Source organism: Ascidiella aspersa, chromosome 1 (genome assembly GCF_963924565.1).
Source record: "Ascidiella aspersa chromosome 1, kaAscAspe10.2, whole genome shotgun sequence".
NCBI classification, from domain to species: domain Eukaryota; kingdom Metazoa; phylum Chordata; class Ascidiacea; order Phlebobranchia; family Ascidiidae; genus Ascidiella; species Ascidiella aspersa.
In genome coordinates, this window is record NC_139447.1 from 32,114,961 (window position 1) to 32,142,351 (window position 27,391).

A 27,391-nucleotide genomic window follows, 5' to 3' on the forward strand; every position below is an offset into this window, starting at 1 on the left:
GCAGCCGATCCTACGCACCGACCCGTTGGTAGAATTACCTTAGCGCTGCTGTGTGTGTTATACACAGGCTTCGCGACCGCTCATCTCATAGTTGAAGGCCAGGCCTGTTCGCACGGTGCGGCAGGCGCTTTGCTATCGTCGTTTTTTGTCGACATAGCCCTTCTTTTGCTCTTTGTAATGCCGCTTGCCGGCTGGACTGCCTGGATTTTGGAAGTCCTACTTTTCTGGTTATCACGCGAAAACAATACTTCGGGACCCAATTGCAATTTTTGTTAAATCCGTTATCTGTTATGTTATTGTAGTGTTCGCTTTGATGGTGTTGAATAAAGTTTAATTTTTTTAGTTCTGTTTCTATGTTTTACACCATTTTATTTTGTGCTAGTTAATACCCTGATACACGTACAGACAGTCACTTTGCTCTACAGCAGGGGTTCTTAAACTGGGGTCCATAGACCCCTTGAGGGTCCGTGAACTAATTTCAGGGGGTCCATGAGGCCCAAATTGAAATATTAGTGTATGTTTAAAAAGTAATCAAATTTAAAAAAAAGAGTATAATTAAAAATAAAAAGTTTTACCACTGAATGTTAGACTCTATTTTATCATCAGCATGTTTCTGACAGGATATTTGATTGTGACGTCAATTTATGAAGTCATTTTTGAAAATTTCTTGCCTACAGGGGTCCACTCGAAGCAAAAGAAAAATTTAGGGGTCCGCGGTGAAAAAAGTTTAAGAACCCCTGCTCTACAGGTTAATTGTGCTTGGTAGTGAGGTATCCATGTTGTTGTGCAAATCATTGTTTGCAGAACTAGTATTTATCCAATACTACTAAATACTTAATGTGAATAATAAGCAGAAGTACAGTTCAATGAATAAAGCAACGGTTACTGATTGTTCATTTTTTATTGTTTAAAATAATTTTACTTATTGTAGTATATTACCGGTGATAAAACTAGCAGTTTTTACATTGAGCAAATTCAATTCAATACAATTTTCGGCCATTCCTTAAATCGATTGTATTCCTGTATAGTAGGATAACAGTAGGATTTTGTGCCTTTTGAGAACTAACTAATTGCATATATTTTTGGCTGAGATGTAACTTCATTGGCCTGATGAAAATTACCTGAATAGGTGATCGAAGCGTTGACACGTAAAATAAAATCTTTGTCGGCAAGTTAATTTTATGATTGATACAATGCCTGGCAACAACAGTTCCGTATATTTATAAAGTTTATTAAATGACTAGGTGACAACAGAAATGCGAAACAACGAGCAACTACAAGTTGTTAGTCTGCCGTGGCTTGGGCAACGGCGTCATTACACAAGTTTAGCGTGTATTAGTTATAGAAACATATAAGCTAGAAGCTTCCAAAAATGCTGCCGAACCGTGAACTATTCTACTTTTGTGTTATTTACTTGAGATGTGCTGATGGTAAAACTACTATAAATGGTGATTATAAATGATAAAAAAGGCCTCCATTGAATCCTGATTGCCATGCAGCGAAGAATTTTATTGCAAAACGTTTGCAAGACGAAAAGTCATCAACGAAACCATCACGACAGCGCTCACGGCGCCGCCACTCATCATGTGACTGCCAGATGTTGTTTGCTTAATCGTCTTGGCCGCAGCAGTGCTGCCATTGGTCGTGGTGATAGGAGTAGTGACCATTGGACTTGTCGAGTTGGCTTGAGTCGAGTTGGCATGAGTAGTGTTGTTTGCCGCAGAGGTCACCGTAGCTGCAGCTGCAACTAGTACTAGAAATTCAACGAGAAAACGATTAGTTTGGCACCCGCAGCACCCAATTATACCAGATTCTAAATTTCAATGGCAAAATTATAAAGAAATGTTCCCCTGCATAATTTCGGCAGTGTGACACTTAAACCTTCAAATCAGGGGTGTCCAACTCAAACGTGCAGTGCCAAAGTTTAGTAATATGATTATTTCTAATATTAAAAGCTTTTTTTTTTACAAATAATCAAAACGTGTAGTTTTTGCGCATTAGCAGTGCGCATTACTGCATCTAAATGTCCGTCGGTGAGCTGACTTTTGCTTTTTGTTTCTTCAAACCAAACTTTATAGTTATGTGAATGCTAGCCTCCACTACAATGTAACGTTATAATATTAGAAGTAAATTTGTTAGTTGTCGTGATTGCAGCGATTGTTTTATATTGTGAACAAACAATGGCAATTTACTGTTAAAAAATTAAATAATTTAGGGGTACTTGCGTTCCATTTTTTATTTGGCACGCGTGCCGCTCGTTGGACACCCCTGCTTTAAATGTTACATTTGTGTGGGTCTTAAATTTTCGGGGCTACTTGTGTTTTTAATTGGGCTAATAGTTGATATTTAGACACAAAATTATAAAAAAAAATTACTGAACGACACGTTAAAAAATGATTAGTCATATATCCTAAATATTAAAACAGAGCTGTTCATTAGCTTGTCCATTTACAAAAGATATGTAGTTCTGTTAGCGGTAGAGCCAAACTGAAGTTGTTTAAATCACATCTGTAAGTAGTCAATACTCACCCAATAAAATTATGAGAGTATTTTCCATGTTTTTTCACAATACAAAATCGTATAGTTACAAAATACTGTTAACTCTAAGATTTAAAAACAATAATGTTTGAGTACAACTAAAACACATATTAGGCTTCTTGGTTAAGTCATTTGTTTTACTCAATGCTTTATTTACTTTAAAATCTATTGCTGGTACAAAGGGTGTAAATTTGATATAACCAACCTATCATACTGTATAACCGCCAACCCAAAACATTGTTATATTTCAATTTAAAGAATTTGTAAATAGGCCTACTGTGGTAGTACACTTCACTAAGATTTGCTTATATTTTACTTTTTATTTGCCTTAACGAAATTTTCTGCTCAAGATGGCGACTAACAATGATATCAGCATAAACAACTTCTCCACATACACTTAGAACTTCACTTAATGCTACACTCCAAGGAGGGACTACGCCAGACACTGAGAATAATTTTACAGTCGCTAGGTTACAACCGCCGCGTCGAGACGGGTTTTTTTAATGTTTTTCTCCTTATCAAGGATTTCCTTTTAAAAGCTGCTCAAAACGATTCCTTTAGTTTGACTGACGCATATCCGTTTCGAAAAGCATTGTTCCGTATATCTGTTGAGGAACTAAACCCTTAGTAGCCTCTTGACAGAGTTTCGTTTGTTGCTGTCAATTGTTAATTCTCACAAGGCAAAAATGGTCTGAACTCAACTAGAAGTTAAACTCAACTTAAGGATTAATTCGTTTATGGTTGAGCTTGTTTTTGCTATCCGCAATAAACGAAATTGCCCGTTTGTTGCTATTAAATGTCAATTATTAATCCCCAAACACTAAAATAGAGTTTTGACTTTGTTTAAACGCACAACAAATATCTGTTTTTTCTTTGAGATATATTTTAATAATAGTTTTGACATCAATAGAAAGAAATTTATTTTAGACGAAACACTTTATAAGCCTCCTTTATGTATAGCATAGAGAAACACTTACAGAGGCAAATAATAAATTAGGGAGTGTAACACGATAAGCAACTTTGCAATCACGAGCGAAAAGGTTTCAAGTTATTACGGATTAAACTTGAACGCGAATAGCGAAAATAGTTCTGCGAAGTGTTCGAATTATGGACTCGTAAGTTATCCAAACGATGACATGCAATAACACAATAAATTTTGTGCGTTTTTTTTATATAATTTGAAAATAAAACTGTATGAAAATCAAGGTCAACACAATTAAAAATATTTTTTAGTCTTGTTAACGGCACTATAACATTTAGCTTAAATTCAAAGACACAGGGTTTTTGAAAGAACTTCTAAATATCGATTCAGAGACTTTGTGGCAAACGCCATACATTGGTGCGACCGTTTGTCAAACTTGACAAGCAAACATCAACTCCAAAACGATGACGCTTGTTTTTTTAAGCGCAGACGCCTTAGCGGGCGAACGGGCAGACATAGCAGGGAGTTGGGCGTTGCTTTGCGGTTGGTTTTCTCGGAAAGTCGAACTGGAAAGAATCTCGTTGGTCGTAAATGAGGCGAGCAAGCTGAAAATAAAACAACACGACTGAGATGCTGGTCGGCTGCACGAAGCGTTATTGCCAGTTGAATGTATTGAGCCTCTTTTTAAACTGGAAACAATTACCCCTGGGTCACGCTCAAAGACCTTCAACGAATTTTCGGACAAGACCAAGCTTGATTAGCGCTTTAACTTGTTTTCAATTTTGTTCTTATGTTGATATGTAGGGCGAAATAACATGTGCACAATATGGACTTTTTGTTATTGAAGGAGGGGGCGCCGTGAAAGGTTTAAATGATAAAGTAACGTGGACGTAAACATTAAAAAACCCTGACAGTGGTTATTTTTATGAGGCCTCGGGTTTTCAAGAAACAGAGCTTTAATACGCTTTTCGAACCTAAACAGGTTAACTTTGGTAACTTAAAATTCGGAGAAACAGAAGTCCTTACACGCTATTTGAACTCAACAAGTTTACCAATTATTTAAACAGAAATCTATCCAAAAAAAAACTAATTTAAATAGAAATTGATTGGACTTTTTCAATCAAAGGTAACTTAAAATTCTGAAAAACAGATCTCTAATACGCTATTTAAGCCTAATGTAAAATTCGGAGAAACAGAGCTTTAATACGTTAATTGAACTAAACAGGTTAACCAGGAAAACTTATTTAAACAGAATTGAATTAAACATTTGACACACTATTTCAAATCCAAAGTACCAAACTCTATAGGCTATTTGAACCTAATATAAAATTCTGAGAAACATAGCTGTTATAGGCTATTTGATGTTTGAACCTAATGTAAAATTTGGAGAAACCGATCTGTAATCTGCTATTTGGAACAGGTTAGCAAGAAAAACTTATTTGAACAGAAGTAACCTATCCCAAAAATCAGAGTAACCTACCCCAAAAATCGCGACTTCTTCAAACACGAATTGGTGAAAAAAATATCTCCGTCTTCATTTCTCCTTGTTTCCTCTTCCCCTCCTCTTTGCTCCTGAAGAGGAGGACGCTTCTCCGACCGTCACCTGTCCTTCCCGTATCTCCTCCTGCACCGACTCCCCCGAGTTGCGGATCGTCTGACCGGCCTCGATGAAGAACATGACGTCACGGAGTTGCTCCTTGAGCTCTCCGATCTCTTCCTGTTGTTTGACGCCGCGCTCCTCCAGCGCTGCAACTTTGGCCTTCCATTCATCCTGTTTAGCAGATTAATATTTTTCACGGGGTTGCCACACACTCAAAAAAATCGACCTAAAATTGGACGGCTTAATGTTTTTAAATTAATTTTGAATATAATGAAAATGAAACAATATCAATGCCATGGTCAACACAATAAGAGACAGATGACAATATGGTTAATTTAACAGCACTTTCTAGATATATAACTTAATATGGACATCGAATAAAACCAAAGGCTTTTAAAAAAATTTAACACTCTTGTGAGAAAAATTCAAAGGCCTAAAAATGGCGACTTGATTAAGGTTACTACAGTATACAATAAAATGCTCATTTTAGTAGAAAATGAAATAAAAACGGTTCTCGTTGCACGATTTGTAAGTTTCCAATTTTGGCAAATAAATGCATTATGATTAGTTGTGAGAATAGCTTTCAGGACGTGGAAGTCGAAAACAAAATTTCGAAAGCTTTTGATTTGTGCCTTACCAATTACCATACACTCTTGTGAGAAAAATTCCAAGACATTTAAAGACTGTTCAGAGAACTGAAATTAGATTGCTCCCCCTTTTTTGAATACAGTTTGAAAACAGAACAGCTTAAATACCATGGTCAACAAAATTACAAACTGTTGAAAAACTGGTTTCAAACTATATAACTTACTATGGACAGGAAATAAATTCAAAGACTTTTGAAATAATATTAAAGCGTTAATTACACTAAACAAGAAATAAAATGTTTAAAAAAATATGGAACTTTTCATTTTATCCCGTCGTATTCCCAAAAGGTTAATGGACAATGTAAAATCTGTTTTATAACTTTCCACCGCACAATAATACGAAGTGCGTTGGCAGGGAGGAAATGGGCAATAAATTAAGCGAAGATTGAATAGAGGGAATTTCTTATCCCACTGCTGCGAGTTTCGGATCATATGCCGCATTCAATTAACGGAAAGTATTGCTATACAACCCTTGCAAAACAAGCGACCGAAAGTAAGGAGTCGGAAGAATGAGCAGTTTTAAAAGTATCGATTAATGCTCTTTCGAACCTCCATTGTAGCCGATATAGCCCATTGAAATTAAATAGCTGATCAAGCACATCGTAAAATCTTTGTTCTTTAATAATGTGACGACATAATTACGCAACTCTTGCTCGTTTAAGTTAATCGTTAGACATAAATCCTAATGCCAGTGCTACCGTTTTAAAATGACCATGTCGAGTTACCAGTAGCAGCTAACATCTCACCACATTAACAACTTTTCAATGCAAAAATATTACCTGTTTTAAATCATTTTTTCTAAGCTATAGAAAATCAACATTTGTCTGATTTGTGGTTATGAAAAGTTAAAAATGCGCAAAATGGCTAAGGCCAAACAAGTCAAGTATATCGACATCATCTTGATTAGGACGTTTTGATACGAGGTTTTCGATTTTGGCTTTGTAATTGATTATCAAGCTACATTACAGATCCGTGCATAGTGTCTGAAATGCGCAAATTGTACTATAACTTGGCTAGGTAATGAGAACGACAATACCAGTATATATCTGTGCACAATACATGGGTTGGGTATGCCTTGCAAGTTTAAATCTACAAACGCTACCTGGTTTTGCACTAGTCCCCTGTTGAACTCCCGTTCCGTTTGAAGATCTTTAAGGGCTTCGTAAAGTCTAGTGGCCATCACCTTGTTCCGGTCGGTCAAGCTCTGCTTGTCCTTTTCGCAGTTTTTAAGCTGAAAAAAAACGTTGATTACGCGACGTTTAGTGTTTCTTGTTTGCGTTATTTTTTTCACCTTTTGCGAACCCCGCTTTCATTCACAACCGCACAATCGTTAATATCTTGAAAGGGTTGCCGCAAAATTTGATGAAAAAAATATTGGATTTTTTTGGGCCAAACACGTACAGAAGGAATGCCTTTGTGTCGTAGCAACTCCAAATTGTTGGACCTAGAACAAGCCTGGCAACCATACAGTCATTTGACTGGTCGCGTCAGCACATTAGAACGCGGTCGAACAAAATCCATGCGGAAACGACTTAGCACAGGGTTGCCAATCAATTTCATGAAAATCATATTTAAAGACTAAAAAATGTCTCTAAACAAAAGTTTCTTTAGTATAATTAAAACATGAAACAGTAAAAATGCCATGGTGAAACACATTAACATATAGTTGAAAAAATGGTTTTACAATGTCACTTTCTAAACACTTAGCGGGACATAAAATAAATTTAAAGATTTGCGACAAAACAAGGGTTTTCTATTTTTTTAAAAAAGCAAGTCAATTCAAGACTTTTAGAAAAAAAAGAGGTTTTTCAAATATTTTTAAACGTAACTCAATTCATGCCTATTCAAATACCTTTAGAAAAGCAAATAGTTTTCTCAGGTATTTTTTATTACGCAAATCAATTCAAGGACATTATAACAAACCTTTAACAACAAACGACTCAACTGTGTCTTGGAGGTCTCGTTCTCGTTCGGTGACTTGCTTGAGTTGTGAGCCGAGGGCTTCCAAGTCGCGCCCGGCCTTCCTTTCGGTTCTTGCAACCTGCTCTTCCCAGTATTTACGTTGCGACTCAAGCTGGCTCGTCAGCAGATGCATGCACTGCGGGGAGAACAACCAGACTTGGACAACTAGATATTTCTAGTTTTATAATTCAAAGAATTAGAGAAAAATGCATCTGATTCCAATTTCTATTCTAATGTGTGATTTGCTTGTGTGCTCTAATTCTAGTTCTAACCTAATTCGGATCTTACCAAAAATGCTGCATTGTCCAACGACATTTTTAGTCTCCTAGACAAAACAATGAATTTAAATTCAAACTCTTTGGTTGGAACGTAATTTTCACTGTCTGAAAAGCATATGCTATGCTAAAGGGCATCAAAAGTAACACACACATATTTACCATTCACATTCTTATTAGAATACTTCTCGATTTAAATGAAATTGATTGTTAATAATAAAATGTAATTCTAGTTCAAATTCGTTTTTTTAAGAATTCGGCAATTCTATTCTAATGTTGGAAAAACAATTCGAATCAAATTTAAAAAAGCTAAAATAAATCTAGTTGTCCAAGTTTGCGAATAACAAACAAATCGAGGTCACAGACGTTTGTGTATGCTGATGGCTTCGTAATATTTAAGGCGACATTATACTGCTAACGCTGAAGTAGTTACAAAGGCTGTTTATGTTCGGTTGTTTACTTTTTTTAATAATATTTTAATCTGTATCAGTTGTCTAGGGATCTGTTGATCTATGATACAAGTACAAGTATTGTACTAACAGATTGAACAAGCATTGGGGTATGGTTGTTTCTCGACTCGCTCCTCTCTGAGCCTGCATAGCTCAGTTGGTAGAGCGACGGTCCCGGCTTGGCCGGAGGTCGTGACCTCACTGCAGGCTAGTTGTTTTTCTAGCCTGCTCTGCCTGCATCATAGATCAACAGATTCAGTGAGTCTGCAATGGCTTTCGGTGTACTAATTATACGTAAGCCGTAATCGTTGGTCAAAAAGCAACTTCAGAAGGGCTAGATCTCAGTTGTTAACACACATATGTGTGAATGTTTCATTGTCTAGGGATGTTCGATAATATCGGATCGAATCCGATACCCAATGCCAAGTGGAATAATCGGTACTCGCCCGACTTGCGAGTGTGAATTTTAATTCAAGGCCAACCTTGATATATTTATAAACGATGAAGTGAACTAATTAGGAAACTTATTCGTTTTCTTTCGTGAAAGTCCAGGTCAAATCCTCCTCATAAAAATAAAACGTTAGGGTATTGAAATTTACAAACTCGTCCGATTATGAGCAATAACTTAACAAAACGACGTGCAAAAATAAAGATAAATAGCCCAATTTTATAAAATATTAGCTTAATAAAAACACCTCATTTCAACTCACGTCACTGTTCCAATAGATTTGAGTAAAGACATTTCACTGAAAATACTTGAATCAAATCAAGTTATTACAACACTGATATAATAATTGGTGACACATATTACCCGGATGTTTTATGTGACGTCAGCTCAACGCCGTCTCTTTACCATATGAATTACGTCATGAAAGAAACATATCCATGCTGCCACCTAGCGGTACGCATGATTTTGCCTTGGGGCAGAGTTGGCAAGTATCGAAGGCCTGACCTAAAAAACGTCAATCAACCTTGATCTCTTACCTCTAGTTGAATAGCTTCCACTTTTGCCTCCTGTCCCTCCGATGTGAGGTCGCCCTTCTTCTCCACAAGTTTTCCGTCTTCCTTGTTTTGGAACAAACGATGGACGAAGTAGTCTGTACAAGTAGGAAAAATTTGAGCGGTTAAAGACCGGACGCTACGTTGGTGTTGGTGGATCGCAAAACATTGAAAAAATGCCAAATATCGAGTTGGTATGCACCAACTAATTACCCACTAATATAGGCGCAGAACTTGAAAAATTCCAGGGCGTTTTTTCACAACCAGTGCAAAAATCAATATTTATTACATACATAATGTCACAACTCTTAGATAACAGCTTTTGTGATTTTTGCACGTAATCACAGAAACAAATCATTAAGCATAGTGTAACTTCCCTACAACGCGTTTAGGCTGAAAATATTCCCCTGAAATGGGCAAAAAGTAACATTAATTAAAAAATATTGCATTTACGCATATTGGTGGTTACATAGCCTCGTAGTCGTGCCTATATTTGGTAACTCAAAAATGTTTTGAATACCTTGTTTTAACTGTGCTCCAAGGCGTCTAAAAACGCTCTGCAAACCCACGATCGGCGCCCATGCTCGCCATGCATACGGGAATCAGATTAAACCCGATAAATCGCGCACTCCTACCTCCTGCATAGTCCCACACGCGATTGTCGCTGAGTGCCATGGCGTAGTTGTGATGGGTCTCCAGGTAATGTCTCTGCGCGTGTTCTGAGGTGTAGCGTCCACAGCCGACGTGCCCGCACACCAGGCAGATCCAGAGGTCTTCGACACCCCCGCAAACCATGCACTTGTTGCTGCTCTGAAGCTCGGGCGTCTGCACGTACCGACATACCGGGCAGCTGCGAATGGGAATAGTGTCACCGGTTAGAGCAGTGGTTCTCAACCACCCTGGGGTGCCATTTCTAATGCTCAAGGGTTCCGAGATATTTCAGAATCTTTAAGAATCTGATTTTTGCTCAACTCTTACGACTTTTTTTGTAAAGATTTGAGTGGAATAAATTCAATTTTAACTTCCTATACGTTGTGTATAGTTGATGTGTGTTGTTCCAGTTCCGTTTATTGTGACATTCTAGTCAATTACCTACGGAAAAATTTAGTAGGGGTGCCGCAATCTTCATCATTTCTGAGGGGTGCCGCTAGCAATTAAAGGCTGAGATCCACTGGGTTAAAGTGTCGAAAAAGTGGGGTTGCGAGCTGTTGGAAAAAAAATAAACAATTTTTTTGGACATTTTTTCAAAAAAATGCAGCCTGTTTTTAAAACTAAACGTTTTTCCTTTTCTTAATAGTATACAGTGTCGAGAAAGTGCGGATGTGGCTTGTTTGGTTTTCGCTTGAAAGCATAGTCATTAGCAATGTTACCATTACGCGCATTTTTTGCAAACTCGCAATTTTCACTTTTTCAAACAAAACTGCAGTCTGGTAATGAAAAAAGGATCATTAACTGATGATGATACTAGTACGTGTCGAAACGTCTTTATTAAGATGATGTCGATTGTTGGATTTTTTTCAAGCTACATTACAGATCCGTGCATAGTGTACCCAAAAATACTGTCTGTTTTAAGTCCTTTTTAGTATTTTAGTCTGGGCCTTGTATTTTAAGTAAACGGTCTTGCATTAAAATGGAAACCCCGTAAAGCAACGCGGAAAGGTGTCGGTCGCTTTACACGGGTGTGCGCGTTTGCCTTGCACCAATAGAAATATTACTTTACCCTGTCACGGCGTAAGTGCTTCAGCCAATCAAACAACAATATTTAGGCCGATTTCAAAAGCGTTGTGAAAATTGCATTTACGGGCTGTCAAGAAGGCAGCCGCTAATTTTTTTTATTTTAAGGTAGACATCGCCTTATCGTGGTGTCATTTTAAGGTCACTAAATGTTGTTAGACGATTACTGTATTCTCGCTCGATAGTAAGAATACACCCCGAATGAACTTTTGTCACGTGAATAAAGGAAAAGCCAGAATTGAATAATTCGGTGTTTTTGGTATTTTCCAAATTATAACAGTTTTGTACAAAAAAATCTATATTTATGACGGGATATGTATTACGTTAGGCAACTTATAAAATGTACTGGTAACCGCCGTCTTATAGAAGTGAATCAAAATGTGTTATAATTTAAAGACATTTTCAAGCTGTATATTTATTTTACACAAAAACAAATCGATATGTGGGTACGGCTATTTGACATTTTGCTCGATTTTTGCTTTTACCTCCAAGCATTTCCTTCAAAGTTTTATGATAACAACACGATGGATAAAAAGGCGTACATTTTTATTTTTACAAACTGCTTCAAATGGTACTCTGGGTGTCAGCTACAAACGATTCTGTCAGTTCCATGTGTGAATTAAAACGGAAGGATTTGTTTAAAGACTAATATTGAATGTGACATATAAATATCGATTTTAAAATTACATTAGGCGGATGAACGTAAGGTCGGCGGAGGTCAGAGTTGTGGAATTTCACAGTAGCTGTGAAATTTAGCTGGTGGGCAGCTAAACATTGTCTATTACGTTTCATTGCAAATTAAACCAGCACTATCATGATATCATGTAAAGCGTAATGCAAAACCACACTAAAATAAGTTTCACAGTCTGCTAAACTTCAAGATGTAGCAAGCGCTCTAAAAGCAATATGTCAAAAATCTATGAAATTTCATTGTTTATTTAAATTTTAAACCAGGGTTTCTTAACCAGGGCCTTCAAAGTACCTTTGGCGGCCATGGCCTTATGACTCATTGTTCTATCTTGTAACGTTATTTGAAGCATTTATTGTCTGTAAATATCGACTGGGATTTTTTTATTTCATTTAATGTAGTTGCATATATCCTTTAGACATTACTCCTTTGAAAGAAAAATTAGGTATTTCTACTGATAGTGGATCCACAACTGTAAATGCCATTTAACCTGTTCAAGGGTTAGACATGCTATTCGATCTTAAGATTTACAGTTTTAGGCCTTGAAACTTTCAAAATTGCTACTGCGCATGTGCTTATCAGACTCGGGACTCTAGTAGTTTTACAATCTTACTCGAGTACGACTCCGCAGCTCTGTTAACATTTAACACATCCAACAGACATCATACCACATATCCTCCCACTGTATGAGACATGCCCCGTGGAAAGAATGGTTGCAAAGTATAGTCAGGATGCCCCGGACCGACTCGTCCATGCGTTCCAGGCACACCATGCAGTCCGGAAGCTCCTCGCAGTTAGAAAGAGGAAGAAACGCTGTTCCTGTGTCCGTTTCCCTGTTGTAGGGGAACGTGGCCTCCACCGACGCCACAAAAGCCATGTGACAGATTTCGTCAGGAACGAGGGAACTAAAACAAGGAACAAGTAATAACAGAGTTCCAACGAAGTTTACACTTTTACTGCTGTTGTGGGTGCTCTGTATTGATGGCTCCCCTACCACTTAAAATGTTATTTGGTAAAAAAGCTATAAGGCTAACCTTTGCTACAAACTTTTATTCAAATATGATTTAATGTAAAATTCGTTACAATATCTTTGTAATAAATTACATTTAGCTTAGTAAGAATACCAAAGCCCTTAAAATAACCAACATCTGATGTTGAAAACGAATAAAGAATTGTTAGAGACGTTCAAAATGTTATCTACTTCTGTCTGGGCTTTGATATTTTTACTACAACTGTAAACCATTAGGCTCCAAACAGTTAGCTTTATTTTTAATAATATACTAGTCACAAACCACTTTGTTTGAGTGTAGGCGACAAGCACTTGTATATTGCAAAACAGGCTAATTAACCTGACACTGAAACAACAAAAATGCAATTATACAATATACACACCTGAATGGCTGGTTGTTGAGATTAAAAAAGAAGTCTCTTGCATCTTTCGGTGACATGAATGTAAGCAGGGCCATGTATTGGTTGGGTGTTCGGTCTCGAATCACGCGCATTCGCATTATGACCTCCATGAAGGGGGCTGTAAATTCCATGAGACCGTGTACATCGATGGCCGCCGGTACAGCAAGAAGACAAAGTGTGTCGGTTTCTGGAGGCGGAGACTCTTCGCTCACTGACAATTTAGAGCTAAAAAAGAACACAAAAAATACAATTATTTTTTAGACTGTAGATCAGTGCTCTTCAGGCGGTGTGAACGGTGCACCATAGGGTGCACATAAATATGCATGGTGTGCACCAGAAAGAAAAGGTATACAAGGGTGCATCACAAACTTTTAATGAACTAATAATATTTGACAATGAATGCTGTTTTAAGACATGCAACAGTACTCGCAATCAGCCCACAGCCATAATCGAACTCTCACCTACAGTATGTATAAAACTTGGGCAGCTCCACTCGATTTAATTGACATGATGATATTGATATGCATAATGATTTTTCATATCGCTTTTTACCTCAATTTACCTTTTAAGTAAACAGAGTGCATGAGTTCGTCACAACAACTTTAAGGGTTTACCAAACCAAAAAAGGTTAAAGAGTACTGGTGTAGATAATATGAATATCTACAGGTAAAATGAACTCACTGTGACTTGTAGATATGAATAATGCCGTTTGTGATTTCAACAGCCGGGTTACCACAGAAAAATGGAATTTTATAACCGGTCGGAGAAAGTGGGCTTAGGGTCCGAAAATCTGTGGAAGAACCAGGTCGGGAATTCACTTGTTTGCTTCGACTTGTGGTGTCAAAGATTTCGCTGAGCTAAAAACAAATCCAAATAAAAAAATACTTTTGTAAGATATTTATTTAGTTTATCAATAAATCAATTTTTAGTAGTGGTCTTTAAACCTGTTGCACAATAGCATAAAAACATTGTTGTTACTGAAGTCTTACCAATCCAAGAAAATTGTTAGTATTTTAACCTTTGCTCTAATCAACAAAAATTAAAACTACTACAGTATCGTATAGCCCTGATTATTAGAAACGATATCAGCTAATTAACATTTACAAACCTCATTGTCCTCTGAAGGTGTACGTCTTCCTTCTTTGTTATCAGACATTCTTAGTTGCTTGTTTGCTTCTTTGTGGCTGACATTTTGTTTACCAGATGGTGAAGTTTTAGAAGCGCGTCCCTTTTTGGGAGAGTTGTCCGACGTGACACTATCAGCTGGCGAATGGCTTTTTTCTTGGTGACTTGACATCTCAAAAAGGGTGGTGTCTTCACTACTCGTGTTTTGTTCAACTATAAGGAATTCAACAAAATGTTAATTGATATAATTGTTTGTATACTATATTGACTGTAAAAATATATATTTAAAATAACAAAAAATGATGCTATTAACATATTAATGTACCCTGTAAGGAGACAAGAAAGGCCCGGCAAGAAAAACAACTAGTCATCCATCAACCAACTAAGCTACACATGCTCATATAGGAGCAAGTCGCGAAAGAACAATGACACCTGTAGGATAGCCTGATCTTGCTTGCATCACTGATATACTGAATCAGTGAGTCTATTAAGGCAACGGGGTACTATGAAATAGTGGCCTTAAATTGTTCTTTAAAAAAACACTACAAACTGGCTAGATCACAGTTGTTGTAAAAGCTATTTTTTTATTTAATACAATATTATTGTTAAAAAATGTTTTGTACATTTCCTTTTAATTCGTATACTGTATGAATTTTATGTATAGTTATTCATTGTAAAATTTTTTTTATACAAAATTGCAAATTTTCTACTTACATAATATGTTGCTATAAGTTTCAACAATTATCTCATGTGCATTCCTTAAACCTTTTAACTTCAATACAAACTCTTTGAAGGAAATATCATCAAGACCTTCGAAATCAATTTCTGGACAAGCTTGAAATTTTCTTTTACATGGCTCTACATAGAAGGCAGTTGTTTGTTTATTAGATATTTTTGTTACAAACAACACAGTATGTTCTTACTCAAAGGTGAAGCATCTTGAAACCAGGGCTTTTCAGTATCTTCTACTTCTAAAAGATTGGAATGGATGGATATACCATCAGGGGCAACGCAAGGTGCTTGAAAAAAATGAAAACAAAATATTACCTAAAATTATGGTTATTTAATATAAAGTGTAGCGTATATACAAAAACATTAGTTGCATGTGATTTTTAAAATTAACTTCAAATACCTCTGAAAAGTATATCTGGTGTAATGTGTCCAGAAGATATACTGATGCGAATGTGCAAGAAACAAATGTTCATTGGTTTTAAATTACACAGCTAACAAAAAAATCCACAGCTAATCAACGAATATGCGTTTAAAGTCAAACAAACCTAACTACGTTCAGGATTAATTGCCAATAAATATTAATTAAAACAAATACAATGTTTCTATGGATTACTTTTAATGGCGAAATCCAGAAACTACAAAATAATTTGTCAACAGATAAACTGGGAAAGTCCCAAATGAGATGCAGTTAATCAAAGCATAAACAGTAAAATTATTAATTAAAGTGTAGTCAAAATTGCCGTATTTAGACGCTTTTCACTTATCGCGATAAATATATGTGAAAAACCTTTTAATATTAAAAACGAAAGAAATAATAACCGCTGATTTCTTTTCTCCCTAATCTAAGTTCCTCAGCAAACCACGTGATCATAACACACCAGCTAAACGCTGTAGAAAAACGCACGAGTGTCTGTTATTCTGTTATCGTCGGTTGGCGCTAGTAGTCTGGCGGTCAACAACAGGTCGTAGTTTTACGTCGTAATAACATGCAGTTGCTTCACTGTATGAGTATGTGTTCAATATTGATGAGCTCATTATGAAGGTTAGCTAGCACTGTAGTGTCAAGCTTGAACATAGTTTGTTACAGTAGGTTAGTGTTTATTGTTAACTAATGCGGAAGATGGTAGTTTTGTGATTTTTGTCGAACAGCTGGTGTCACGTTTTACCATTGCATTGTGTAGCATGGCTTTACGTAGTTTTGCGTGGCCGTATGGCAGCTTAAAACCGGATGCAAGGACTGTTTATTTTAGTCAATCCTTTTTCGCATTTGTTTGTTTAGAAACTGTTGAAGCGTCTTTAGCTTCCGAGATGCTAAAATGCAGCCTTTAGTGTTCTGTAGTCTGCACTGCAATTGTTCATTGCAGTTTCTCTATTATCACTGCTCAATGGTAGAAGTGACTTTTAATGTCTGTTACGTTTGAATATTATTCACGTAAAGTTGTGCAACTCATGTCCTGTAAAAAAAAGCTTTGAAATCCATTGTTGCTGTTATCTGTTAGATATGAGTGGACATCTGTAAGTTAAACACTAGGTAAACTGGCAGGAAAGACATTCAATAAATTCCAGGAAAATTGTTGATAGCTGGCCAACTGAGCCACAACATGACGTTTTCTGAAGTTGACCAAATTTCAGGTAATTTTGTGCCCTTTGTTGTTAAAAAGGTTGTGACCAACCAAAACACCAAATAAATATTTGTGGGTTTCATAATATTGATGGGTGTTGAATTAGTATCCATTATTTGTTAAAAATGTAAATTTTTAGAAACTTAATTATGACACAAGTATAATTATTGTTTAATTATTTTATATATTTTTTATTTTCAGTTAATGATCGAAATGAAAACCTTCTTTCACTTCTCAAAAGCCAGGTAAATATGTCATATTAAATGTTTTAATTTCTAAGAGTGCTGATACAACAGGTGTTATTTACAGCTAACACATTTAATAATGTTTTAAGTCCAGCCTCGTTCTAAATATCAGAGTATAGTTTTCAATCTGTATTATACTAAACTAAACTTTGGCTACCAAGTGATATTTTTGTAGTTTTTACAATCATCTAATTGTAATCTCTAATTGCAGGTGAAAGTAGTAATGGAAGAGGCGGTGACCAGAAAGTTTGTCCACGAGGAAAGTGCACATGTTCTCAGGCTATGTGGTGAGTTTTTTTGGTACTTTTGCCTAATCCTGTTATAATGTACAATGGCCCAAAGCAATTCCATTAAAAAAAATGAAAATTGAAAAAGAAAGAGACTTTGATGCAAACAAATTATTTCAAAAAATAACTTATTTTACCACAATTTTTCCAGTTGGAAAATAATAAGTTTTAAATACAGTCCTACCACCTTAATAGTCCTTATTTGAAAACATGAAAATTGTGTTGAAAACAACTGTACTTCAGTACTATCTTTTAAGAGATTGGTTGTGTTCAACCAGGTTCCATTGGTTAGATTTTCTTGTGTGTCTACTGTCTATCGCTTTAAATGATTTTTCATTACTTTTATTACCGTGAAAAGCATCCTTTTTACTGAAACGCCATTTTACGGACTGTTTCACATGCCATTCTGCCCCATACGCTAAGAATCAATAATGTCTGTGCCCACGGCAGATTATGGAATCCAGCATACACGCATATTGTCGGTATGCTGTTTGGATTGTCCCGCGCGAAACGCTAACCTAAAAACTTTGATTGGTTTTGAAGTACAATATTTTGTTGTGGAAAACTGCTATTAATTGTCCACTGTGCGATTTCAATTGGTTTCCGCACAGTTTTGGTACGATACGTTTTCTGGTATGCCTACGATTTTAAACGTTTGACGAAACATCGTGATTTGATTAGGGAAAACTCTACTATTAACTGTCCACTGTGCGAATTGTTAAACACCCTTATCAGTAAAGCGCTATTTTCGGGCCGTGAACATTGAAAATCTTGTACCATCCCTGTTAAACAAAAAATGTCTACGTCCACCACCGGATATCGATTCAAGCACATACGCACACGTCGTTCGCTCCAGCGCACCCCACAGCCGTTGCCTCACGGCCTGCTGAGCCCCACAATGTCAGGCTCGCCGGGCAACCGTTGCCAGTTAGTGCCATGCGGCTTGGAGGGCAAAAAAACGGCTCATTACCACGCACCCCGTTGTTTGTATGGACGTGGTAAATCGTTGCGCACAATGCGAGTCAAGCAGTGCCGCCCGTCGCGCCTTCCGGAATTCAATGTTTGCAATATAACCCGCGAAAAAGCTTCGTTTAGCCTACTGTGTGTTGCGCTCGTAAAGTTTTGGCGTTGCTTGTTTTAGGCCGGTCGTTAACGCTGATTGGAACGTGCGCCCTTTTTTCCGGTTTGCTGCGAAGACGAATTCCGACCCGGTTGTTGCAATGAAAATGACAAAAACGCAAACCGTATTTTGGCAATTTTTTGCGAAGTTTATATCTCCTAATTTAAACACTGTGTTAGCATTTTTTGCGAAGTTAATATGTCCTCATTTAAACACCGTGTTAGCATTTTTTCCGAAGTTAATATCTCCTAATTTAAACACTGTGTTTGCATTTTTTTAGAAGTTACTACTCCCAATTTAAACACCGTATTTTGGCAATTTTTTGCAAAGTTAATATCTCCCAATTTAAACACCGTGTTTTAGCAATTTTTGCGAGGTGAATATATCTCCTAATTTGAACACCGTGTTTTGCGAAGGTAATATCTCTTAATTTGAACTATATGGGGCGTTTTTTATCTTTAGATTTGAAACTAAATATTACAAAATTTACTTTAAATTAAAGATCGAAGCTACTTCTTCACTGGCTTTGGCAGTCAACTCATAACTGACGTTAGTTTGAAATATACATACTTTTAGAGAGGCTTTCACTGCAACTATATAAACAGCCATAAACAGAATTAATAATTCAACTTAAACAAAACATACATTTCGTCTTTGAAATGCTATATCACTTTCCATATCTAAAATATGTACCAATCAATTTGCACAATATAATGCGACAATTGAACGTAAAGTTCTTTTTTGACAACAAATGTATCATTCATCGGAAATCTTTCACAGACAGTAAAAAGTACACAAAGGATTTTTAATATAAATTTATTGAATCTTTCGCGGGCAGTAAAAAGACCATAAAGGAAGTGTTTCAATTTTTTGATTTTTGCTTATAGCTGTAGTATTTAAACAGTTAATAACTGTGCGAAGTAATATAAGGTGTTTTGAATTAAGTCAAATGGTTTCTTAAATGTATCCTAATAGAGTAGACGAATGGTCTCTTCAATAAACGCTATATCTGTACCTATACCAGGTAATTGGTTAGTGCTTAGATTTTGTGACCTCTTCAAATTGATGAGCGGTTATCAAAACCAAACCAAACCTAAAAAATACTCCAAGGTTACATATTTGTAAGTAGAACAGCCCGCAAGTGAAAGTATGACATTTTTATACACTAATTCGCCATTCTCGCTGGTCGTACTCAAACGGGACGCTTATTCTTGCGCAAAGACCAACAACTCTTTATATGCATGTTGTTATAAATCGATTTAAACCACAGCCTTAAGGCCAGGGGTTCTTAACCAGGGGTACGTGTCACCCTTAGTGGTACGAAGCAGCAAAGCATGGGGTACGACATGTAGTGTGAAATTATGCGCTATTTAGGCATATTTGTGGAGGATGTGTACTTTACGAAAAGCAACAACAAAAAAACCATTAGTAAATTCACCAATTGTTTGTGTGTTGTAAATATTGTTGAACTTACAAGACTGTTTTTAATGCATCTATTCAACACGTAAGTTATAAATATATCGAGTTCAATCCCAATTATAACAATTTTATTTACTTTCGTCTACCATTGTGGACAGGGGATACGAGAAAATTTTATAAACGCTCAAAGGGTACGAGCGTTAAAAAGGTTAAGAAACACTGGTTAAGGTGATATATTTTAATTCACAACAAACGCGCACGACGGCCAGGACCGCCAGGTTAATGAGTAAGTAGCACTAACAAACCCCCGGGGGGGTCGTACTTCGCGTTAATGTGCCTTGTCCAAGAAGCAGCCAAGAAAGCCTTCGATTTAGCGACTCTTGCACACGGCCCCTTCTAACCGCTATGACATCCAAGTGCGCTGAGTACAGGTTGGTTAGTCAGTTGCCGTGGCGACGTGCGCAAAGCCGCCCCGCGCAGACGTGTGCAAATTTGTTTCGCCGCCACGAACTTGAATGCTGAGTTGTTACGGTGTCCGTCGATACCAGTTAATATACAAACTATGTGGGCTTCTGCGTGATTCTGTAAGATAACTGAACGCGTCTGCCAAAACCTTCTCGTAATACTTTAGCCGATCCTGCCAATGATTCAGGCTTGATTATAAAAAAATACAGCGATGTTAAGTCCAGGCAAAACGTGAACCCGTTGAGTTAGAAATTGTACTTTGTCTAAATTTGCATTCACATGTAATACAAAATTACAGCATTCAAACGCGTTATGTACGCCATTGGGTTGGGTTTGCTTTTAAAAATATACAGAAAAAAGATTCCGCGCTCGGTCAATTGGCACTAAGTCCAGGCAAAACGTGAACCCTTTGGGTTGGAAATTGTACTTTGTCCAAAATAGTATTTTCATGAAATACAACACTACAGCATTCAAAGGCTCTCTGGACTTTTTTGACCGTTGTTGTGCCTTCGGTGTTTAGGAAACCGATAAGAAAGACACAATAAACACTTCGAGAAACCACCTGTAAAATCTTAGTTTTACAAATACATCCAATCTACTTCTTTAGGTTTTGACGTTCAAGGCTTTTATTCTTGAAACAATGAAAGGGTAATTGAGTGCAACAGTACGTTGTTTAGTAAGCCGACTGCGACCATAATGTAAGCAACCGCATACACTTCCTCTTAAAACACAATTAGAGTCCAATTACAGTCATGCTCAAAAGCACATCAGCGATACGGTTAAACGCGTTTAAGTGCTTCTAATTTGCAAACAAATGCAATCATTTGTTCGAATCAAAACGCCATTCAAGAAAATAGTGGACCTATTAGCGTCAGATTTAAATGTCTAATCGACAGCAGAATAGTCTGTCTAACAAATGTAGCAATTCAGGCAAGACACTTTTAAAATATTTTAAAATATATATTTTATATATATATATGAAGTGTAACATATATATTTCCCTTGCTTCATTTTCTATTAAGATATATTGACGATGCCTTTGCCGGCGAAATATGTTTTAAGAATGTTGAATAGTGTCTGACCTGATTCCACTGTCGATGGATAGAAGTAATACTTTAAATCCAGCAATTAAGGTCGACATTTTATCTTGCAAGGGTCAAGGTGATTTCCAATACCACGTATTCAGTGTATCTGTGTTCCATCGACGGTAGAATTTCGCTTAACTGGCTATTTAGCCATCTTTGAACAAACAAAAAAACAAATGAAAAGTGAAACTGATTTTTGTTAATCCAACGGTATCCGTAATATTCCCAAACTACTTTCGGCCACGGGATTGTTTACACGCATATCCAAACTCCGTCGCACCGCAATTTTACGACCTACCAAGTGTGAATAGTTGGGCGTTTTTCATTTGCCCCAGTGCCTAAGCAAATACTCGTTCATGACGAGAGCATGGCGCTCTGGCTCTAGTTTCGTCTTAAATCCTTCAGTCGGACAAGACCTTTATTTGACTCCCGAATGAAAAATGTTTTGCAAACATGCGAACCTGTACAAACACTTCATTCGCTATATGTGTTGAAGTTGCTCAATTATACAGAAAAGCAAAAATTGATAGCAAGTGATGGTCGTACACATACAGGTGCTGCCTTTTTGCGAAAATACGGACTGTTAACGTTTCTTTTTAGTGCCACAAACCCACAAACAACCGTACCTGCGAATTAACACTACTAATGATTGACACTAACAAGTACCAATGACCACTGACCAGTTATGCAAAAGGCCAATGATTACAGAATACATACCTACCACGGCGTTGTAGAAATTCCACATCGTTTGAGAAAAATAATTTATTTGGTTTTGTTTCGTTATATTTAGGCTGAACATATTTTAGGTTAGAGTTGTTGTAATATTCAATTATGCGTATTTACCGGTGATCAATGCATGTGGAAAATAATCAGTGTTTAATTATTGATTTTTAATCTCTGGGAAATCCTGCGGTCCCTTTAATTTGGTCATTTTTCCTACTAATCCATTTCGCGAGTATTAGTCGCACCGATAGCTGGACATTTTTAGCCAATTAGGATAATACATGCCATATGAAACACAAATTTCACAAAGGTGTCAGTGGTAAATTAAATTAGGTTGAGATGTGTTCGTACGGCCGTGTGTTATTTTAAGTATGCAACCCCAAACTGAAAGGCTTCGAGATGCGTTTTACATTCTTAGCCTTCCTTGAATGATGAAAGTGCCAAATCGGCTTTCCATCGAATTGATGTTATCATTTGCGGGGCTTATGTTGTTTTTCGTGCTGTCACGGTCGAATATTCAGAGACAAATGAGTTGACTAAAACGCCGCGTCGATATGAACCAATGGTTTGTTATTAACGATTTTTGATACCTGCCATGACCGTTGGTTAAAATACAAAAATTATTACCCTGGTGAAATGTTATTATTTTTGTTATGTTGTGTTTCCAGGATCGCAATACCTTTTATTATGTTGACTAAAATGCCATGACTTTGCGTGATTGCGGCGATTTTAACTATAAACGTATCGTTTGTTTGTTAACGTTTTTCGTACATGCCTGGGTTTTCATCAAAGCCGTTGGTTAAAGCACATAACCATAACCCGGTTGTTAATATACTATTATTTTCATCTCGTTGCTTTTCCACGATTTTTGATTTGCATTACCTTTTATTGTGTTGACCAAAACGCCGCAACTTATCTGATTGCGATGTTAACTAAAAGCCGATCGACATTTTTCACTTTTTTTGATACCTGCCCTGGTTTGCATCACACCAGTGGTAAAAAAAGTCATAACCCAGATGTGATATTATGAAGTCGCGTTTTCACGATTTCGGTTCGCGCTACCTTTTATAATGTTGACTGGAATGCCATGTTTCAAATATAAACCGATCGTTTTTTTACGTTTTCCTATACCTGCCTTAGTTACGATCAAAGCCCTTCGTTGAAATTTGAAAGCACTACTCCGGTGTGATATTATCATTTTTGTCATGTTTCCACGAATTCGATCGCAAAATTAATAAGTTTTGCAATCGGCCTTCGACAAACATCTGCAAACAGCATAAAAACTTTGTAAAATCACCAGATTTAAACAAAAAACAGGATTTTTTTTACAAAAAATAATTTTTTTAACTTACTGACATTTTTGTTCTGATTTTGCCCATTTTTTTAAATATTGTAGACTTTAGTTCTTTCGCTTGCAAATATCGACATATGGCGAAAAAAACAAATAATTTCGACCAAAATTGCCAAGTGCGTCGGTCAACTTAGTTTATGTTTTTGATAGTAAGAAATAAGACCAGCTATGTCACCGCCTTTATCACCACCAACAATAACAATAACAGCAACAACAACATGATTTTGGCGCTTTAAACTGCATTGTGCGTGAAAAGCCGTAAATCAGCTGTTTCAGAGATGCGATCGATAAGCGAGACGTCGCCTTCATTGTCCAGCTATTGAATCTATCGCTGCCCTGAGTTGGCCTCGACTATTATATCAGGACCGCAGTCCTCGACGCTATTAATAAATTTTGTTTGACATTCTCCGATCGTGTTTTTTGTCGTTGCTCGCTGGTTCTTTCCTATTTTTTATAAGTGGTTGATCAACGATTTTTGTTAGAAATTCATTGTTGTTGCGATATAATGGCAAACAAAACAATGAAGGATGTTTATTTGGCGCCCTTTCTTTGTTCTTAGCCATAAAACATTGTTCAAACCGAACAACGTCGTTATATAGCACTTTACAAATAGACACAAGTCGAACGACCCCAAAGAAAATTGAGGCGAAATCCAGATAATGGAAAACGGTAAAATCAATGATTTTAGATCAGGCTTTCATCGATTATTATGCCAGTATGCATATAGACGTAGTCAGGGTTGTAAGGCCAGATATAAAACGTAAAACATACCAAATGCGTTCACCCACAGGAAAATTGCCTTGTCATAATGTTTCAACAACCAGCAAAAAATTACCCTTTCTATATTATATAATTTTTCGAGTAGTATCAACTTTGTTAGATTTATACATCAAAATGCAAATTCAATGCCCCCAAACGACTAATACCTGTACTATCTCCTAAATAATTTAACATAACACTTTGGATACGTCGTAATTTGTGATTTTGGGCTAGAAACGGGACGATTCAGTATTTTTTCGACCTATTTCAAAGTGGCAAAAAATACGCCCTTTTTCAAGCGAATTTTGTACAAAAGCTGGCCTGACGAAATTAACCGAAACATTGTTGTTTTTTCTTCAACTTTTCAGGAACCGTAGAGACGTGCCTCCTTTCCGGACTGCGCCGCCGCGTGGCGGGTTTTCTTCGATTTAACAAGATCGCCAGCCTCTTCACGAAAGTGGGAAAGTCCCTGCCTGCCGTGGGCCAGCTCGTCACCAAAATAGAAGAAAATGAGTCTTCATTTGATAAGTAAGAATTAGTGATGAGCGAACTTGAATTAAATTTGTTGATTACATTGCAGGGTTGAATCGGTCCTGTAAAATCTTTTTTAGCTTGTAATTAAATACCTTGCAATAATTAGCTTGGTAATGAATTGCAAAGCCAAAAAGTTCGAGTAGATCGACATCATCTTGGTTAAGACGTTTCGTTACGAGCGTGTATCATCTTTAGTTAAATTGCCTCCGAAAAGAACTTTTTTTTAGTCTATACTATGCCTTGTGGCAACCGCATGTTTGTACCTATAGATATATTACCCTGACGTTATGGCAGCCATGTATGGCCAAGAGTTGGGCAGTACCTCTGCTGCCAATCGTTACCAATACCATGTTTATAGTTTTAACTGCGCCGTTAGTATGAGTATGAGTGTGACGTCGCTAATTGAATTGCTTACCCACAAATACGCGCATTAAAGCATAAGTATGTGAGCTTTTTATCTGCAATTTAAGAGGTAATTTATTTAACGTTTTATACCTGCTATTTTTAATTTAGGAGCTCTGTCGTGTTATCTTTGTTTATTTGTGTTTGACAGGAATGAAATGCTTGATCAAAATATTGACTTCATTTAATCTAAGCTCGTTATTCTTGCATACCTACATTAAAGAGTTGCGTTTACGCAAAGTTCACCTTAAAAAACCCTGTGCATAGGTATGACTAGTAAAATTATTTACTGCTGTGGTAGACTGTTTTGCAAACGTCATTCAAGGAAGAGAAATAAACCGCTTTTGTGTGCAAACAAATCATAAGCAAAAAACGGTCTCTTAAAACTGTAATGCTTCAATGCTCAAAAAGATTCGAATTTACAGCCTTCCGTTAGTAAACACGTGTTCTAATTTTGTAGCTCCTTGAGCACAGTTTTGAAACTTCTATATATAAACTAGTTTTAGCTGAGATTCAGATAACAAATTTAAAAAAATACTATAAGTTAGGTTTATGCGATATTACTTAAAACATACAAATGCAACATGTCTAAGAAACACACAGCAATATATGGTACAGCCCGTAATCTTTCTGACGAAATCGCATTTTTTTGGTTTTACTTTTTACTATAGTTTCGAGAAAACTCGCCAAATCCTACCGGAAATCAACTTTTCAATAACTCGAACACATGTTTCGCTCCCCATTCGACACAACCGCGGTTCACCGTTCGGGGACCCATTTGGATCATTCAAGTCCGATCAACTTCAACGAAACCTTACAATTGTTGCACTTTTTCAGTGTTTTCAGAAACACCGAAAAAGTGTAACGCCGTTTACCTTGTTTGGGTCGCCAAATGTAGTAGCTGTATATGATTATATTTATTGAAATTTGTTCTGAGCAAGATTTATTCACTACTTTTACGAAATTGCGAAAGCTACACGCGATGACCCATTTTGATTTTATTTGAGCTTCTATTATGCTACTGTCTGATTTGTGTTTTGTCCACTTACGGCTTACAAAAAGTTCAGCGAAGAGACCTGCGAACCTTCGCTGCTTCTATTTTTACGCTTAGGATTTATTCGCCGCGAAAAAAGGTTGAGAAACCCTGCACTACGAAATTTGCACTTTTTCTTTTCTTATTTAAATTTTTTGTCACAGTTCCCAGAAAACTCGCCAAATGCTACCGTAAATCAACTTTTTAATGAATAACTCGTACACATGTTTTGCTCCCCATTCGACACAACCGCAGTCCACCAGTTCGAGAACCCATTTGGATCATTTAAATCCGATCAACTTCAACGAAACTATACAATTTTAAATGGCAGGATGTCCAACGGCGCTCTGGTGGGCGATGACGGTCGGTCGAGCCAGAATAGCAACAAGAGCAACCGCAAGTACTTGTGGGTGAGGATGGCACTCACTGCCAAGCTGCTCGATCACATCATCGCACACTTGGTGGCAAATCACAGGTGTGTTGCGGTTTTTTCTTGCATCTTCGGTGAAGTTATTGGCTATTTTAGAATTTACATTTTTTCAGAACTTTTATGATACGCTTTGGGAATGATCTGTTGCGCCTCGAATGTGAGGTTACGTTGCAGCACGATTTAGGGATGTCCGACTCTTCGTTTTTCATTGCGACACGGAGACGTGATGTTTAGGAAAAAACAGCCATCCGTTAAACTTCCAGGTCACGAATAATGGCTGAACTCCTTTAATTCATTTTATATCGGATCGGCACCGACTTGAACTAGTGCAGTTCACCGTTGCTACTACTCGTGGCTTTGAGTATCGTCTCCGATCCGATATTATCGGACATCCTTCGCAGGGGTTCTCAAGTCTCTTTCTCTACCTAATCTGCAATAAACCCATCGCCCAAAAATGGAATTTGACACAAACGGTGCGCCCTTCAATACACACAAACCCAATAGATCAGCAATTTATGATGAATAAAATTGGTGTTGCTTAAGTGATCAAATCAGATTTTACGCGGAAGTCTGGGGAAAACGAGCCCTAGTTTAAGAACCCGGGACATGATGGACCTTTTTTTTTACTTTTGTCCCGATATTGTGGTCAAAATTATCTCGTTCTATTCCGATATCAAATGACGTAATTTCTATGCCCAACAAAGCGAAATACATAAAATTGAAACGTCCAGGCATTTTTCAGGTCTTTTGGTTGAAATTTGCTTTAGATTTGAGAAGTTTACCTACCTCCAATCGTTAACCTATTATTTATTACTAAATTTACCATTCAAAGTAG

General features: G+C 37.0%; 2 protein-coding genes and 1 long non-coding RNA gene across 3 annotated transcripts in view; 1 reads left to right on the top strand and 2 right to left on the bottom strand.

Moving 5' to 3' along the window:
• Positions 1–948: 948 nt before the first annotated feature.
• Positions 949–2,624, bottom strand: LOC146169807 (uncharacterized). The gene is made up of 2 exons (XR_014500072.1): positions 2,530–2,624; positions 949–1,753 (listed from the first exon to the last, which is right to left on the bottom strand). It is a non-coding gene; the product is annotated as an uncharacterized LOC146169807 (long non-coding RNA).
• Positions 2,625–3,868: 1,244 nt separating this feature from the next.
• Positions 3,869–15,691, bottom strand: LOC146169808 (BRCA1-associated protein-like). Its single transcript, XM_083388838.1, has 13 exons — positions 15,482–15,691; positions 15,273–15,368; positions 15,064–15,207; positions 14,333–14,562; positions 13,906–14,081; positions 13,207–13,449; positions 12,483–12,719; positions 10,028–10,242; positions 9,378–9,490; positions 7,653–7,805; positions 6,810–6,938; positions 4,941–5,231; positions 3,869–4,065 (listed from the first exon to the last, which is right to left on the bottom strand). Exons 1-12 carry the CDS (start codon positions 15,552–15,554, stop codon positions 4,995–4,997), a joined length of 2,046 nt encoding a protein of 681 aa, XP_083244964.1. The 5' UTR covers positions 15,555–15,691; the 3' UTR covers positions 3,869–4,065; positions 4,941–4,994.
• An 890-nt stretch (positions 15,692–16,581) lies between these two features.
• LOC146169809 (small G protein signaling modulator 2-like) overlaps positions 16,582–27,391 on the top strand; it is a 38,069-nt gene continuing 27,259 nt past the window's right edge. The window contains 5 exon segments of the mRNA XM_083389953.1: positions 16,582–16,713; positions 16,905–16,948; positions 17,160–17,235; positions 24,526–24,685; positions 26,458–26,601. Of these exon segments, the coding sequence (XP_083246079.1) occupies positions 16,683–16,713; positions 16,905–16,948; positions 17,160–17,235; positions 24,526–24,685; positions 26,458–26,601 (455 nt within the window). The 5' untranslated portion in view covers positions 16,582–16,682.

Bases quoted from the DNA above. Each gene is read 5' to 3' on its own strand.
- LOC146169808 (XM_083388838.1), bottom strand. From the start codon at position 15,554: ATGAACATTTGTTTCTTGCACATTCGCATCAGTATATCTTCTGGACAC. The intron at 15,369-15,481 runs GTATTTGAAGTT...ATTTTTTTCAAG, and splicing joins ACCAGATATACTTTTCAGAG to CACCTTGCGTTGCCCCTGAT. The intron at 7,806-9,377 runs GTAAGAGATCAA...TTCTCCCCGCAG, and splicing joins TGGAAGCTATTCAACTAGAG to TGCATGCATCTGCTGACGAG.